Source organism: Pipistrellus hanaki (genome assembly GCF_964339955.1).
Source record: "Pipistrellus hanaki genome assembly, chromosome: 10".
Classification (NCBI taxonomy): Eukaryota; Metazoa; Chordata; class Mammalia; order Chiroptera; family Vespertilionidae; genus Pipistrellus; species Pipistrellus hanaki.
In genome coordinates this window covers 13,457,206-13,475,179 of record NC_140512.1, presented here as the reverse complement: position 1 = coordinate 13,475,179, position 17,974 = coordinate 13,457,206, and the positions used below count along the sequence as shown (strand labels likewise).

The following is a 17,974-nucleotide window of genomic DNA, read 5'->3' as shown; positions in this document are numbered from 1 at the left end:
AAAGAGCCAGCCAGCCTGCCTAGGCAGCCCAGGTGAGGCTTGCCTCTGGGACTCCATATAGCCCTCACTTTCTCCAGCTCCAGCTCCAACTGGCCTGCCAGACACCTGGTACACGTGGTTTACAAAGGGGATGCTCCTAAGTGAGGCCACTTCTTCATTACCAGCAGAGGTTGCTGTTTTGTCTAATTCAAAGAAATGTAGCCTAAATGAGGAGACAGGGAAACATGTTCCAAATGAAAGAACAGGACAAAAACCTAGAAGAAGTACTACATCAAATGTAGATAAGCAGTCTACCAAGTAAAGCGTTCAAAACATTGATTATAAAAATTTGTCTGTTTTTATGCCAGTACCATGCTGTTTTGATTACTGTAACCTTGTAGTATGGTATGATATCAGGTTGCTATTTATTTTGTATCCTGCTACTTTACTGAATTAACTTATCAATTCTAGTAGGTTTTATGGTGGTATCTTTAGCATTTTCTCTATATAGTATCTGCAAATAATGACAGTTTTACTTGTTTCTTTCCAATTTGGATGCCTTTTATTTTTTCTTGTCTGATTGCTATGGCTAGGAATTCCAGTATTATGTAGAATAGATTGATGAAAGTGGACATTTATGTCTTGTTCCTGATCTTGAGGGAAATGATTTTTGTTTTTTTCCAGTTGACTATGATGTTGGCTGTGGATTTATCATTTATGGGCTTTATGTTGTGGTTTTTTCCTCCATTCCCACTTTCCTGGGAGTTAATATCATAAACGGGTGTTGGATTTTGTAAAATGCTTTTCTGCATCCATGAATGTAATCATATGACTTGCATCTTTCATTAATTTAATGTGCTATAACATGATGATAGTGTACCAACTTTGCATCCAAGGAATAGGTCCCATTTGATCATGGTGTATGATATTTTTAATATATTGCTGAAGTCAGTTTGATAATATTCTGTTGAGGATTTTTGCATCAATATTTATGAGGGATATTGGCCTGTAATTTTTTTTCTTTGTAGAATCTTTACCTGGTTTTGGAATTAGGGTAATGCTGGTGTCATGAGCTTGTGTCTTCCCTACCCTTGAATTTTTTAGAATAGTTTGAGTTACTTCTCTCTTTTTTGTAAGATGATTAATGGATTGGTTTTATTTATACTGTGAGAAACAAATGAAACCATTAAATGTTTATATTTAAAGCAAATACATTAATAGATGGAGTGAAGCTTTCTGTAGGTTACAGGCCATAACCCTAATCTATAAATGCTTCTGACTTTCCAACCCTACTGCCAAACTCTGCCTCCACATATTGTTTTTAAAACATCCATTCCAAACCCACTGGGTATTTCTATTATGATCTCATCAAGATTACAGGATAGTGAATGGAACTTGGCAGATAGATTTTTCATTTATGGAGGAGGAGCAAAAGAGGAAGTATATAAAACATTTTTATTTGTTATACCTTCAGGGAGAGATATTTAAGAAAAATAGTGGTACTTGTATTAGAAAAATATCTTTGAATTTGACATTATTTTAATGGTGAGCATTTAGGTCAAATGTATGTGTGTTTTTCCTTTATTTTAGCATCTTGTACAACATCATGGATAGGACTAGCAGGACAGATAATATTTATTTACATGTGAACAAAAAGTAAATGTATCTACAAGATATATGTTGGTTAGAGGATTTCTATAAGTATAGATAGTCACAGCATCACACATCCTAATGGCATGATTCTCCCCTCTAGTTTCCTTTGTTGCTCTATGTCTCTTTTTGAGAAAAGGGTAAAGACCAGCAAGGAATGGTCTTGGGGAGGTAATGGTAGGCCTTGAACACCAGTACTCACAGGCAGGTATGAGAAAAACTTGTGAGTTATACATTAAAATTATTTTTATCTTTTAGATCTTGAATTTGCCTGAACTGATTGATGACTGCAAGTATAAAACTAATCACCTTCGGGTACAGAATAGAAAAGAGCTTATTAAAATATTATCTGCACGGTAAGCTTTGATCTATTTGTACATTCAAGAATTATGTTAGCATTTATCTGGTATTTTGTGGTGTTCTTTTAGGCTTATTTAGATTAAGTTGAATATTTTCTTCCTTCTCACAAAATTGGTTCATGGGAAGGTATTTTAAAACTAAGTGTTTTCTGTATTTGAATGCATTTAAAAGCATTTTAATTGTCTTAAGTACTGAGTCTTAATGCCATAAACAAGGAAGTCACAATGTATTGGTTGTCTGTGGCATGTTCTTTGGGGTTAGCACATCAGGAATACTAACAATAACAACAACAATAATAATTTAACATTAGTTTTTACCTTTACTGTCTTAAACACTCTACATATCTGATCTCTCTTAACCGTTATAATCATCCTGTGAACTCAACTTTATTATTCTCCTTCTTACAGACAAGAAAACTGAGACAAATAGAGGTTAAGTCAGGAGTTTGTTGGCTTTTCTGACCCCCTTCTGTGAAGTCTGTCATGATATTGTGAAAATGCCATATTGAGCTATGGTCACAAAGCATTAATGTTAATTAGAGTATATGATTTCCCAATTATTCCATTCATATCAGGTTATGCTTCTGTTAAAACCTGTACCAATTTGTCAAGTTTGCCTCTGAAGACTGTAGTCTTAATTTTCTAAAAATCAGTTTTACTTGTTTATTTCTACATTTCTAAATATATAAAATAGACTTTGTGGTTTTTGCAGAATTAGATGCCCACTTGAGCTATTCTTCATGTATGGAACATTGGCTCTCATTATGCCAATAAATTATGTACTGTTGTTCACATACCATATCCTGTGTTTTGAAAAGGCATTTTTATTTCTATGTAGTATGTGTCAAAGTTTTAGAAATTGAAATTTCACTAATATAATATTTATAGCTGTCTCCTTTATATATGGGGCTTTCTGCATGAGTCAACATTCATTACCTATTTGCTCTCTCCTGGGTTTTAAGCACTTCGCCATGCTGTTTATATCTCCCCCATGTGCCAAAGGTTTTGCAGTCAATGGGGGCTCTGTGTGCGGGACTGATATGCAGAGAATGGGGGAATGAGAATTGGGCTCCCTTTCTTAGTCATTAGTTAAATATAACTTCAGTTCTACTGCAAAGCCTAAGAGTCCTTAGTCATTAACCTTTCTCCACATGAGAACTGGCAAGTTATTTCTGTTTTTGGCTTCTTTGCCTCTTAAGCAGTTTTTAATTCCTTTAATTCATTGATATGACTTTTTTCTTCCACTCCTTGGTTACCAAGTTTCAATAATAGGCTCTTGTGAGAACCTTATAAAAGCTCTTTGATAGTCTAAATAAATCATATCCATTTTGTGAGAAGAGTAGACCCAAGAAAAATACAAAACCCAGGCAGATACAAGTGTCATCTTGCTATTTAGTTGCCAGTACTTTCATAACTTCAAGAACCTCTAAGTTAAGTTATTTGTTTCTTAAATCCTAAAACTTGTATTCCTTGCTAAATTCTGTAATAGAATTCTGCTGTGAGAATATCTTTAGCAGCACCTGTAACAGATTAATTTCTATTTTTCTCTTTAGGATGAATTAAATATTATCATATTTTTCCTACTCATATATACAGAAGGGAAATTTTAGCATTTTGGAACCCATCAAGTTATGTCTTTATTTGTACTTAATAAGCAGCATCAATCAGATAGTCAAACCTAAGAGGGAAGGTAGGGGAGAGTGGGGGTAAGAGGGAGAGATCAACCAAAGGACTTGTATGCATGCATATAAGCCTAACCAATAGACACAGACACAGGGGGGTGAGGGCATGAGTGGGGGTGGGGGCGGCATTCGGGGATAAGCACACATATGTAATATCTTAATCAATAAAGAAAAAAATAAAACAAAAATAAAGCAAAGAAGAGAGTAGGGGAGAGAGAGAGAGAGAGAGAGAGAGAGAGAGAGAGAGAGAGAGAGAGAGAGAGAGAGAGAGAGAGAGAGGGAGAGGAGAGCGCGCGCACAGAGTGCCCTTGTTGTTTGGAGGCCAGGCTTCATGTGCTCTTGTTCTGGCATGTTGACATTTATTGGTGCTCTCTTGTTTTAATGTAGTACTTCAGTCTTCAATCTTTTCCAGCTCATGTCTCTTTTCCTACGTGGTGAATCAAACAGTGATGGCCAGGGAGATTAGGGAATGATTAATTCCCTTTATAACCTTGTCATTTGTTTTTCTGAACAAATGTTAGTCAGACATCATGATCTTTCATAATCTTACATGACCTTTCCGTTCTCTCCTTTTCTCAATATATGGTGCCTGCTCCAGCCACAGTCCCATTCGACTTCTTTTGTTCTCTCTCTGAAATGCTTCCCAGATTTATCATTACTCTAAAACAGTCACGCTTCAAGGTTAATTCTACAACTTCATGAAATCATCCTCAAATGTCTCTATTTGGGTTCCCAGGCAGAAAAGAAGGTGTCCTTTTGTTCCTTGTATCCGGTTACCAAACACAAAGAGAATCCACAGGAGTTGTTTTTGGGAAAGACATTGTTAGAGGTCTGCTCAACACATTGTTCCTTTCATTTAGCAGGAATCTCAGATCACAGACACATTAGCTCCCAACCACGAAAAGGAGGCAGCATGAAAAGAAGGAGGGGGATCAGCATTTATTTGAGGCTGAGGGCTTACCAAAATAATATTATTAGTTTTTCTTTACAGATGAAAATCCTAAAGTATAGAGAAGTTAGTCTCAAAGTTAGACCCCATAGTGAATAATTAGTTAGAAAAGATATTCAAAAGGCAGCTCCTTTATCACATATATTGTCTCCCTGAGTGGTATATAAAATGTTATTGTGTCCACAGGGGAAAGGGATGCAGCTTCGAGCTGGAGCCATTGGCGTGACTCCTTTGGAGCCTCCTGTCAGAGTCTCTGATAGTGCAGCCATTTCATTTCTTCTGACCCAGCCATTTTACTTCTGGGAATAGATCCGAAACACTAATTCAAACAAATACATGCACCCCTATGTTCATTGTAGCAGTATTTACAATAGCCAAGATCTGGAAACATCCCCGGTTTAGATGAGAGGATTATTAGATGAGTGGATTAAAAAGTTATAGAACATTTATTGAATGGAATACTCCTTGGCCATAAAAAAGAAGAAAACCTTACCTTTTATGACAGCGTGGGTAGACCCTGAAATTATGCCAAGTGAAATAATCCAGTCAGAGAAAGACAAATAGCATATGATCGCACATATACGTGGCATCTAATCAACAAAATAATTGAACAAATAAAATGGAAACCGAAGCATAGACACATCAAACATACTGATAGCTTGTGGGTCAGGGTTAAAGAAGGTGAAGGGATTAAGGGATATATATGACACATAGACATACATAACAGCATGGTCTGAGGGGATGGGGGCAGGGGGAGGTAGAAGTGGGCACAAGAGGGATAATTGGGCATGGAAAGAGGCTTGACTTTAGGTGGTGAACGCCCAGTGCAGTGTGCAGATGGTATTTTATTGGGCTGTACACTTGAAAACTATATGGTTTCATTAACCAATGTCACCCCAATAAACTTAATAAGATGAAAAAAGAACTCTTCCATAAAAACATTTGTTGTGATATGTCTAAGTAGTTAGCTTTCTGCTACTTTTTACTTTTTTATAACATTTTTAAAAAATTTACTTTACAAAAGTATTGCAGTTACAAACTGTGTCTGTTAATAATTATCTTTTTTACTTTTTTTTTAGCATGTACATATACATACTATAATTTTAGTGTGGTGTTCCCATCATTTCTATAATAAAAGCATTGTTTTGGTAACAATAGCTACATTACCATGTGAGTATACCATGTTTTTTGCCTGTAGTCTGCTATTCAACATTACATTATAAATTCCTTTAATACTCATAGACAATTTCCCTGGCCTACATTTTTATTTTAAAAAGTTGTTAAAATATGTATAACTGTAGAAGGAGTTGTGAGAGTGAATTTGCACTGCAGACAGTTTTGAAAAGACATTCTAGGAATGATGGACACAGTGTTTATAAAAAAAAATAAAAAAATAACTCTTACCCCCTTTTACCCAATTTGGTATCCAAAAGTAAAAACAGAAGCATCTATAGATTTTTACAAGGTCTCTTCTCCTAAAGATGCCTGAATGTTTCTTCTCCTGATTCAAAATCTTTCTTATAAAGTATTTTTTTTTTCTGATTAAGTTTTGATTAATTTCTTGAGTAATTTTCCAAGATAACTTCCCTGTCCATGGTAAGCCATCCTTAGGTTTTTAGAATCAGATGATGCACTTTGTGTTCCCCTATGAAATCCATAGAGCCTTTTACAATGCTTCTCAGGAATGTCAGTCACATACGTGCCTTTCCTGTTATTCTTGCTAAATGCAGTGTGATGCTGCTCTCTGGGAGTGGTTAGCCTCCTTCAGAGGACGGCAGCTGCTGTTTTTGTCATCAGTGAGTTTTCCTTTCACAGCCAGCGCAGGCCCAGCCCTCCCCTCCCCCACAAGTGCTCTCAGGAATTACTATTCCCATCAGTGTGGCGAACAACTTTTATTTTATTTTTTAAAATGTAAAGGCGGAAGACTCTCCTCCTGAGCTTGCCCTTCTAGCCAGGGTGCTGCAGAAAGTCTGTTGACCCAGCTGCCGATCTTGAAAAGTAGGTGAAGCTAAAGCGTGTGAAAGTTCCCAGCTAGAACTCAGAAGGGATAAAAAAAAAAAAAAAGGTTAATCCAGAGCCTGTTAAATCTAACCCCTTCTCTGCAGTGCTAAGTAGCAGCACACTTCTGAACCTCAGCCACTCACACATTGGACCAGTATGATTTGCAATAGTCAGCACCTCAGGAGAGAGGTGAAAATCATGAAACTAAAGGGAAGTAAAGATGATGTATTAGTACTTGGGGAGAAATAATAGGAAGACATAGAATGAGGATGAAGGGAAAGAGAAACGATGGAGAAAATAGAAATACAATTCACTTTATTTCTCCCCCTTTCTCTCTTTACAACATTATTGGCCACTGAGTGTGGGGCCTGCCTGCTCCTGCAAATACAGAGATGAAATATGAGGTCTGGGGATTTAGAGTTCATGTTATAATCCTAGATAATAAAAGCCCAATATGCTAAGTCTCCACCTAGTCATCAGTTCAACCAATCAAAGCGTAATATGCTAATGTATGCTAAGACTGTTTAACCACTCGCTATGATGTGCACTGACCACTAGGGTCAGGTATTCAACCAGTCAACCGTTCACTCTGACATGCACTGACCATCAGGGGGGTGATGCTTCAACCAGTAGATAAGCTTGCTGCTGGGGTCCAGCTGATCGAGGACTGAGTGAAATGGGTTGGATATTCCCTGGAGCTCTCCTGTGGGCCCTCCCTGGCTGGCCAACCTCCTGCATCCCTCAATGGCGCTGGTAGTGCACCAGTGGGGTCCTTCGGCCTGGCCTGTGCCCTCTCACCATCTGGGATCCCGCAGGGGATGTTGGAGAGCTGGTTTCAGCCTGATCCCGCAGTCCAGGTTGAGGGACCCCACTGGTGCACGAATTCGTGCACCTGGCACCTAGTTAGGAAATAAACAGGAAGATGATTTAAGTCGTGTGTGCAGTCAACGTAGGCACAGGGTGCGGGAGCCCAAAGAAGGGACAAACACCTCAAACTGGGGAAGTCAGGGAAGACTCCCTGCAGCTAGTGCTACCTGGGTATTAAAGGGCAAGTAGAATTAGGTAAATGAAGGAAAAAGATAGTTCTTAAGAGGAAATAGCAAACTAAGTGTAATGTCATAGGGAAGAAAACAGTCACTTGAGGAGAAAAATGTATTTTGGAAGATGACACCTTTTATTTTTATTTTTTTTAAGATGACACCTTTTAAATTGCCTTTTGAAAAGTGCTACACGTAAAGCAGGTGTATGTCAATATAGTATAGGAAAGGCATTTCTGACATGTTGGTTACACTCAGTGGTTATAAATAAAACTTCACAGCATTGGGATAAATTTACCTTATAAACCGTTGTGACAATTCCCTTTAGTGAAATTATTTTTAGTTTTAAATGATCATATTTTTTTCTAAATTATGTTTCTAATATGTAATTGAATATTTGCTTATTTTCAGACTTTACTATCTTATAATGTTGTAAAATTAAATGCCCTAGTTCAGGGCCTTCTAAACAGTGGTGCTAAACAAATACTTTTTGAATTGATTCAAGCATTTATTAAAAAGCTTCATTTAATCCTAGCAAGAGAGTAAATTTCTTACGGTAGAGGCTATGTCTTTTTTCTTATTAAGACTTAATTTATTTTGGAGAAGTTTTAGGTAAAATTCAGAGGAAAGTACAGAGAAGTTCCATATCTGCCTGTCCCTTCTCAACCTTCCCGACCTGAGGGGTACATTTGTTACAACTGATGAACCTACAAGGGCATACCATAAGAGACTGTATCTTTTTTGTTTTATTTCTAGTGCCTATTTGGGTTTCAGGCACTCAGTGAAGGAGGGGCAAAGCTTTCCAAGTTTGACAGAACTGGCCAAAGAGAAAAGAGGGAAGATCCCTTCATGTCAGGCCAAAATACAAAAAGGGGAGCAGTGGTAGCCGAATATGAGGACTTGGTCTGAACTAACCTAGGAGACCTCTGTTGTGATCACTTCATGTCAAAAGCCTGAATTGGAGATGAGAGCCTTCCTTTGACTAACTCTGGGTCTTGAGCAAGTCCTCTGAGTGCTCTGAGCCTCAGTTTTTCCTACATACAACACACATTCCAAGACCTACCTCATAGTGAGAAATAACAAGCAGAGCAGGCACACAAACTGCTATCATAGCACTCAGCACACCACTGTGCTCAGTCTATTTTAGGAGACTCTCACCCTTCAAGAATCATAAATTATAGCTCCTGGGTTTTTTATGATCAAAGTTTATATCATTTTTTAAATTCATGAATCGGATACTTCAGAGAGGATTTTCTCTTCCAAACTGTAATTATATGAATTAATTCCCACAATTTTGATTTCATAAAGTTCTACTAAACTGTGCCAGTTAAATCCTGATAGGATGATATACCTTAGTAGTATGGTATTGATTTGATTTTATTCTAGAAAAAGCAAAGCATGCCATCCTAGTTGGCCAGTATGGCCTTGCTCCAGCTACCTTAAAAAATAAATTTAAAATAGCTCACAGGACTCAGGAATACGTTTAACTTTGCATAGCACTCTTAGTAAAGGCTATGAATAGTGGTTAGTATTTTTATTTTTAAACCACAAGTGGATCTTAATAACTTGTATTCTATTCCTTTTCAGGAGACATTTGTTTCTCAGTGTTGGCAATGGCTTTGGAACTTGTGAATATTCTACTTGCTCTGCTCTGTGCGGTTGTGACTGTACTCTATAAAGAATGAAACACTTCTGTGTGTCCCTTAGTTGCTCTGCTGTGTTAACAGATGCTATGAAAAGGTTCAGTTTTGGGCCTTTGAACTCAGTAAAATACATCCTGTGTCATTTTTATGGTTAAGTCTTTCAAAGCTTTAATGAGTCTTTGGCCTTCCTGAAAGCTGTTGACTTACTTTTCTATTAAATAACATCTGTAATACCCTTAATTTTTATTTTTAGTAGAAAATAACACTACCTCATATTTTATTTCTAACTAGAGACCCAGTGCATGAAATTTGTGCACTCAGGGGTCTCCCTCAGCCTGGCCTGCACCCTCTCACAGTCCAGGAGCCCTTGGGGGATGTCCGACTGATGGCTTAGGGGAGCAGGCCTAAGCTGTCAATTGGACATCCTTAGTACTGCCACAGAGGCGGGAGAGGCTCCTACCACTGCCGCTTTACTTGCCAGCCGTGAGCCTGGCTCATGGCTTCTGGCTGAGCAGCGCTTCCCCTGTGAGAGCACAATGACCATCAGGGGGAAGCTCCTGCATTGAGTGTAGCCCCCTGGTGGTCAGTGTATGTCATAGCAACTAGTCATTCTACCATTCGGTCAATTTGCATATTAGCCTTTTATTATATAGGATAGCGATCTATCTCTTGCCCCTTTTCCTTTCTCCCTTTCTTAAGTCCCCATTTCAGTCCTCATTTTTGACTTCTTTCCCTGCCCCATCTTCCTGTCATCATTTTGTCTTTCACATTTGAACTGTTTTAAAAAGAAATAATAAGTGGACATCATGTATCAACTTCCTAGTTGGGTTTTACTTCTTTATATGAAGGCTTCATTGAACAAGAGGTTGGCTTAGAGAACAGGGAGGATTTTATCAGTGGCCACCCTTATAATATCATTTAGAAGGGCTGGAAGGAACATCCAATCCATGGAATATAACCCCACTTTACACTTGGTTTGCTAATTTTAGAGATTCTGCAATTATAGGTGTTTTTTTGTGGTTTTTTTTGTGGGGTGGGGGAAGGGGCTTAAAATTTTGCCCACTCTTCAGGTTTAAATAACACAGGGGGAGTTAAAGCAGGAACTCTTATTCCTTAGTGAAATAACTTTTCCCAGACTTTTTTTCTCAGACTGGATTTTAATGTGGAGAAGGTAGAGGGATCATGCAAGCAGTGTTTGCCTAAGGCACTGGGTGGGCAAACTCATCAGTCAACAAAGCCAAATATCAACAGGACAATGGTTGAAATTTCTTTTGAGAGCCAAATTTTTTTATACTTAAACTTCTCTAATGCCACTTCTTCAAAATAGACTCGCCAGGCCATGGTATTTTGTGGAAGAGCCACACTCAAGGGGCCAAAGAGCTGCATGTGGCTTGCGAGCCACAGTTTGCCGACTATGGCGGGCCTAAGGTGAATGAAGAGAAGAATGAAAAGTCCCCGAGATGAGGTTCCCCTTCCTGACACTCCTGCCAGGCCGGGAGGCCATGGAAGGCTCTTTAAACTCTGATTAATTCCTCCCCTCTCTAAACCTGGCAACAATTGACTCTCCCATGTCTACATGTTTTTAATATACATAGAGAAACTTATTGTTTTCTTCTGAAGATTTTTTTTTGTGTGTGTTGGACTAATAGTCTCTTTCCCATCTGATCACGTTTAAAATCTCTCTGCCAACCCTCTTCCCCCCACACCCCAACTTCTATTAGTATCTTATGAGACTGCATTTCATGTGATTTATATCCATCCTCAACCTACATATTTAGTTTATTGTAACCTCCCCCCAGCCCTCTATAACGCTTTGAATCATATCATTGTAGGTTTATCTGGCATACGCTGCAGAGGGCTTATTTGGATAAATAGATTTGACATTTGGTGAGGGTCACATTTGTTTTCTTATGCATTCCGTGGAAGCTCTGCCATTATCAGCTAATAGATGGTCCCTTGTAAAATGTCTGTGTTTTATGTGGTCCATTTTCTGAATGTTGGCGATTTGGAGATAGATTTAAGTGGATATGTGTTGTTACTATAAAATCAGCCTGGAGGGGGAAAGAATGAAACACAGCCCTGGAATGCATCCCTCTGGTTTACAGAATGCAGAGGGAACCACCGCAACTCTAAAACCAGCCCCTCATGACCAGGACTCTTTCCATCCTGTTAAGAGAATTCTTTGTGACTGAGAATCAAATGATGATTTTAAGTGAGTCAGGATGCAATGGAATGTCATCCCACTCACCACCCTTCCTTTTTTTTTTTTTTTTTTTTCCAGGAGGGCTATAAAACATCCCACACTGCCTTTCAGTAGAAAGAATTAGGTGGTAGTGGTGGGAAATTTATATGTTCTTGTGGGGTGAGGGTGGAGAGTGATGGAGATGGGTGGGAGTCCAGTAAACTGTTTCCCTGAATTAAAAAAAAAATTATTTCCTTGTTTCTCTATTGAAATGTAATGTATATTTTTAGAGACATAGAACTTGGTGAGCTGGGTAGAATTTGGATATCTTGTACATAACCCCTTTATAAGTGTAAGAACTTAGAACGTAACAACATCTTGGTCAGAGACCCCTGGACAATCTGGTGGAGATTCCACCAAGCCAACTCCAAAGGCCTTGGTGTGGGGAGGGCGTAGGCACAGCTCTCCAGACGTTTCTGGCTGACCTTGTTTTGCTCTTGACTTTTGAATTGAGTAGAGAATCTAGAGTCTGACTGGTTCTCCTGTGACCCTGCTTTGAACCTCAGACTCCCAGATTCATTTCTGCTCTGCCCAAATTCCTGCCTGCCTTTGGCTCAGACTGAGTTCTGTTTGGCAACTACTTTGCCCCCACTTGGGCTCTATTCTTACCTCCTTTGAGCTTTGGTTTTCCAGCCTTTCTTGGTCTTTGATCTTCCATCAACTGACATTTCTAGTAAGAGTTGACAGCAGACATCCCTGCTGTCTTGACTTCTACCGGCTGTCCAACATCTGGACATATTCTCTAGTGACCAGCTGCTCCTGACCATCTTCACCTGCACAATCCACAATAGGTTTGGCAAGCTACTCACTGCTTCTGGTGCCAGACTGGACCTATCATAGTTCCACTTTAACATGTTTTTTCTCCCCCTCAGTGTCATCACATAGTCCATTGGTGAGACTGAAATTGCAATCTTCTGATGATCAATGCCTATAGAATAATTGCTTATTCTCCTTTTCTATAGCTATAAATTTTATGTTTCAAACAATCCTTCCTAGGAAAAGAGAATCAATGAACATTCTGTCACCCTCAGACCCCCTCATGTACACACACACACACACACACACACACACACACATCTTTTAATCATTCAACTTATACATTTTCCTTTCTTCATCATTTTTCTTTACCGTATTGTGAATTGTTTTTCTTTTCTCATTTGCTAACGCTGGAAAAAGAAAAACCCAGACTTTGGAATGTCTGAGTTTATTTAAGTCTCAGAACTCTTTTCAATTTAATGAAGGGAAACAAAAAAGGAAAATCAGAATGCTGGCCTGGATCTTCCTGGTTTGAGATTGGCCCTTTTTGGTAGCCATTGCTATATGCTGTACTTGGAAAATAAGAGTCATTGATGGTTCTCAGCTATTTTAAGCACATAAAAGTATAGAAATAAGTTCTGAAATAAATTTAGAAGTACCAGACATTTAGAGAGCAATTGTGAGAAACATAATTGTTTTATAAAAATTTAACATGCTATTTTCTAAAGTAGATTAAGAGAAGAGGGTATATTTAGTATATTTAATGAGGCAGAAATAGCAGATATGTGTCACACTTGCGTACTCAGCTAACAGAGAGCATATATTCTTTTCTAGTTTCTAAGGAACATGTACAAGCACCAATTACAGACTAGGTCACAAAGAATGTCTTACTAAACTTCAAAAAAGAAAACTAAGCTACAATGAAATATTTCAGGAATCAATACTAATTTAAATATACAAGCATAGGTATAACTTTAAAGCACAGTGTTGTGCACACACACACACACACACAAAGATAAAAAATTTAAGTTACGATTGCCTTACAACATACTATCCTAGAACTTATTGCTTTAAAATGGGTTGGGAAGTTTTTTTCTTAAAGGACTAGAGAGTAAATATTTTAGGCTTTCTTGTTAACTCTAGCATTGTAGCAAGATAACAACTGTAGACAACACTTAGTGAGTGAGTGTGACTGGGTTCCAGTGGAATTTTATTTATGGACTCTGAAATTTGAATTTCACATAGTTTTCATGTCTTATGAGATATTCTTCTCTTGACTTCTGTCAACCATTTAAAACTGTAAAATCCATTTTCAGCTCAAAGATTTTACAAAAACAGAATAAATGTGTCCCTGTCTTAAAACAATGATTTATTATTTTTTATGTTCCTAAGGTTTTTTTTTTTTTTTTTTTGTGGTATTGCTGGATTTTAGGGGGCCCACTTATATAGTTGTTTTCAGGTTCAAGGGTGGGAATCTTTTTCTGCCAAGGTCCATTTGGATATTTATATCATCATTGGCCATACAAAATTATCACCTTGAAAATTAGCCTGCTATAGTTGGTCAAACATTTAATTAACTCACCCCTAATGCCTTGGCAGGCAGGGCCAGACCTAATGATTTCTCAGGACTTATAGGGCCTGGGAGCCAGACATTCCTCATCCCTGCCAAAACCGGCAGTTGGACATCCCCTGAGGAGTCTTGGATTGGGGAGGGTGCAGGCTGGGCTGAGGGGACCCCCTTTCCCTGTGCAAGAATTTCATGCACTAGGCCTCGAGTTATAAGAACAAAAGGCCTACATATTTATTACCTAAGAAAGATAGGAAAGGTGATGGGATATTCAAACTATTTTTCTAGGGGTTGGGAAATATTAAATCCAAAGAGTGGAATTGAAGTTGGGAGAGAGAATAAAGTTGATCTCTGAATGTACACTAATAAGTACAGGTTGTTCACTAAAACAATTACATTTATTAGATTAAAGAAAGAATGTACTTACAGTGGTACTACATATAATACTACAAGAATATGCACTGGCTTGATGGTTCAGTTGGTTGGAGCGTCGTTCTATACACCTGAAGGTTGAGAGTTTTATTCCCAGTCAAGGCATATACCTAGGTTGTGGGTTCAATCCTCAGTTGTGGTATGTGTGGGCAGGTAACCTATTTATGGCCAACAACATATGAAAAGATATTCTTCATCATCATCATCATCATCATCATCATCAGGGAAATACAAATTAAAACTAAAATGAGATGACACTTCCTACTTGTTAAAATGGCTATCCTCAATACACCAACAGATAACAAGTGTTGGCGAGAAAAGGGAACCCTCATACAATGTTGGTGGGATGGTAAATTGGTGCAGCCACTATGATGACAGTATGGATATTTCCCCCAAAATTAAAAATAGAGCTGCCAAATAATCCAGCAGTTCCATATCTGGGTATTTATTTGAATAAAATGAAGACATTAATTTTAAAAGATATCTCCATCTCTATTTTCATTGCAGCATTCATTGCTAGTAATAGCCAAGATATGAAAGCAACCTAGATGTCCAATAGATGAATCGATGAAGATGTGATATTTAAAAACAGTATTTGCAACAACATGGATAGACCTAGAGGGCATTACGTTATGAGAAATAAGTCAGACAGAGGAAGACAAATATTGTATGATCACACTTTTTGTGAAATCTAAAAAAGCAAAATAAGTGAATTTCAAAAACCCAAAGCAGAAACAGAACCATAGATAAAGAGAACAAGCTGATGGTTACCAAGGGGAGGGGAAGGGATATGAGAAAGAAAAATACTTATTTTAGGGATATTGCACATTCACTAAAATTAAAGTTACTGATAATTTTTCATAGGAGTACTTATTATAAAATATTAATTTTAAAATGCAAAATTATATAACAATAACAAAAAGGAATGGCAACGGAGGAGGTAGTATAGCTAAATATTAACTTTGCCTCTGGATAGAATTATAAGATTTGTTTCCTCATCCTTATATTTCTGTTTGTTTTCCATGTTTTCTAATATGAACATCATAGTAATTAAGAAGTTAATAGAACTGACAAATAACCTTGCAATACACACCAATTTTTCATAGAGCTAACAATACAATTCCAAAATAACCAAAAGCAAGCAATTCTGTGCTCTGTTTTACTTGGTAAACATACCTGAAATTTTATATAAGCCTTTGGTCATTGAGGACCAAGAACTGGGTAGAATATAAAGGTCAAAATAAAGGGAAGGATTTTTCCTCCAGTCATTACATTAGTTCATGTTCTTAATTTCACTTTGTGTGAATATCAAAATAGAAAGTATCTTTGACTTTTTTCTAACTTTTATATTATTCTGGATAAAAGCTAAATTTTTATAATTATATATTGTACGCATTTTCAGTTAACTTTTTTCTCTAATAAATTAATTGAGAAAGTTGTATATTTTTCTTGTTTTGACTTTGGAAGGGAAAGTGTAAACTTGGATAAGAGGGGAAAGGACCATGTCTTTTTTTTGTGTGCTATAAAACTTTTATAATTTTAGCGGGAGAGATAATGTTTTGATGAACCACAGTCCACTGGTGAATTTTGTGTGCCATAAGTAGCAGACTCTACTAACAATTTGTGCATCCTTTTTTATAGTTGTTTATTGCATTGTTCAATAAAACTTACGTACTTATTTTAACTATAACCATACAAAGTATGTTAAAGCAACAAGTTCATGCAAAAGCTGCAAATTAGAGAAATGTCAATAATTTTATGATAGTTGGTTACCTTATTTTTCTAAATATGCCAGTTTATTCATGCAACAGCAGCAGTTGAATGTGACATCTGATGATTTAAAATGTTATTTTTCAGTATAGTAAATTAACTAAAAAAGTAACGTTTCATTTAGGATACTTTTTAAAAAAATACTTTCTTTTTAAAAAAAAATATATTTCTATTGATTTTTTACAGAGAGGAAGAGAGTTGGATAGAGAGCTAGAAACATCGATGAAAGAGAAACATCGACCAGCTGCCTCTTGCACACCCCCCACTGGGGATGTACCTACAACCAATGTATATGCCGTTGATCGGAATTGAACCTGGAACCTTTCAGTCCGCAGACTGACTCTCTATCCACTGAGCCAAACCGGTTTCGGCCCCAAGGTCTTTCTAATCTGAATTGTTCATCTGTAAGATAGCAACACCTTAGCATTAGTGAATTCTCAACAGCACTTTCTAGCATCTCCTAAATGTACTCCTGGAATTAGAAGAGTATGGCTGTGTCCTATAAACAGTAACAATTGATGGTGTGATTTCATTGGGCACATGAAATAGTTTCCAGTTTGTTAGCCCAGTCTGATTTATATTTCTAACTACTAAGAACGCCCTCTGAGCATATCCAAAAAGCAAATTCATTAATGAACTTACTCTCAGATATATCCTTGAGAATGAATCCGTTTTGTAATTTGGCTCGGGGAGTCCACAGGGTTGGGCTGATGGGGTTGGACAAAGACCTACATTTTACTCGTCTTGTAGTGATTAAGTTTGAAATTCCCGTCATTCCTCTTCCATTGTTTTGCCATGTTCCCTTCCCTTTCTTTCCCAGATACTATTGGGCTTGGCTGGTGGCCTGGAGGAAAATCATGCTAGCCTCTTTTATTTTTCTCCAAGTCATGCTCTAGTTTCAGCTCATAACACAAAATCGTCACAGAATGTATAATTAATGTCAGAACTATCTAGGGTACGCTTAAAGATAAATTATTTAAGTTCTTTAATTAAGCAATTACTTAAATTTAGTAGAAGATTTAAAAGTGATTCAAAAAGAGCATCGGGACGTAGCTTAGTTTGGGTTTTCCCAAAAGCAGCCCCTGATCCAGGGACTTGGGCACAGGTAATTTATCAGGGAAATGATCTCAAGTAAAAGAAGTGAACACCGGGGAGAGTGAGGCCTAGAAGGGTGCACTGACAGGCAGGTTGCCATTGTGGGCTGCTGGGGCTCCATGGTGCTGGGGATACCGGAAACTGTGTGGCACATGCTTCAGCATCATCTCACCAGAGGATGAGGAAGCTGGGGCATTTATCCGCCAGCTCCTATTTCCCCGTGTTTGAGGATTGCCACTCCAGGGTGTTGGGGAAAGCTCACTTACAAGGAAGGGATGCAGCAGTTTGAGATGGGAAGCTGGCGGCAGGCTGAAATGGTTTGTATACCACTGCAGTAGTATTTATGTTGGTCAAGGGCACCATGGGATAGAACATCTACAGCCTCTGCAATTGTTGGTGTCAGAGAACAAGAAAGGCCGAGGAGAATCATGGTTAACCTAAGTTGAAACTTGAATGAGACTGCTCAGCCTTCAATACTGTCCTGTCCTATTGTAAGATATTTGGCAAGATAGGTGACTTCTATGTTTCATATTTTTTAAAAAACTGTAAATTTGAGATAAGCTACAAAACTGATTCATTCTCAATGTAATAATAATCCTTCTCTCTAGAATTGCTGGAGAATTAAATGAGTGAATGTAGCGAAGGTCAACTCTCAGAAGAGTGCCTGGCATATGGGAAGCACTTGATAAGTTGACTAATTGTAGGGATCTGGCTGGGCAGCAGTATGGCAGGGCAGTGTTTAATCTGTATGGTGTAACAGAGTTCTGTTAATGAAATGTACGTTTTCGTCTCATTCGGCAGACATGAGACAT

At 37.8% G+C, this 17,974-nt stretch overlaps 1 protein-coding gene across 3 annotated transcripts in view; it reads left to right on the top strand.

The window, feature by feature from the left end:
* Positions 1-17,974, top strand: part of SUGCT (succinyl-CoA:glutarate-CoA transferase) — a 424,567-nt gene that overhangs the window by 131,792 nt on the left and 274,801 nt on the right. For all 3 annotated transcript variants that reach the window (XM_084896420.1, XM_084896422.1, XM_084896421.1), the window contains exon 11: positions 1,888-1,985. In XM_084896420.1, coding sequence (XP_084752546.1) covers positions 1,888-1,985 — 98 coding nt within the window. The remainder of the gene's footprint in view (positions 1-1,887; positions 1,986-17,974) is intronic.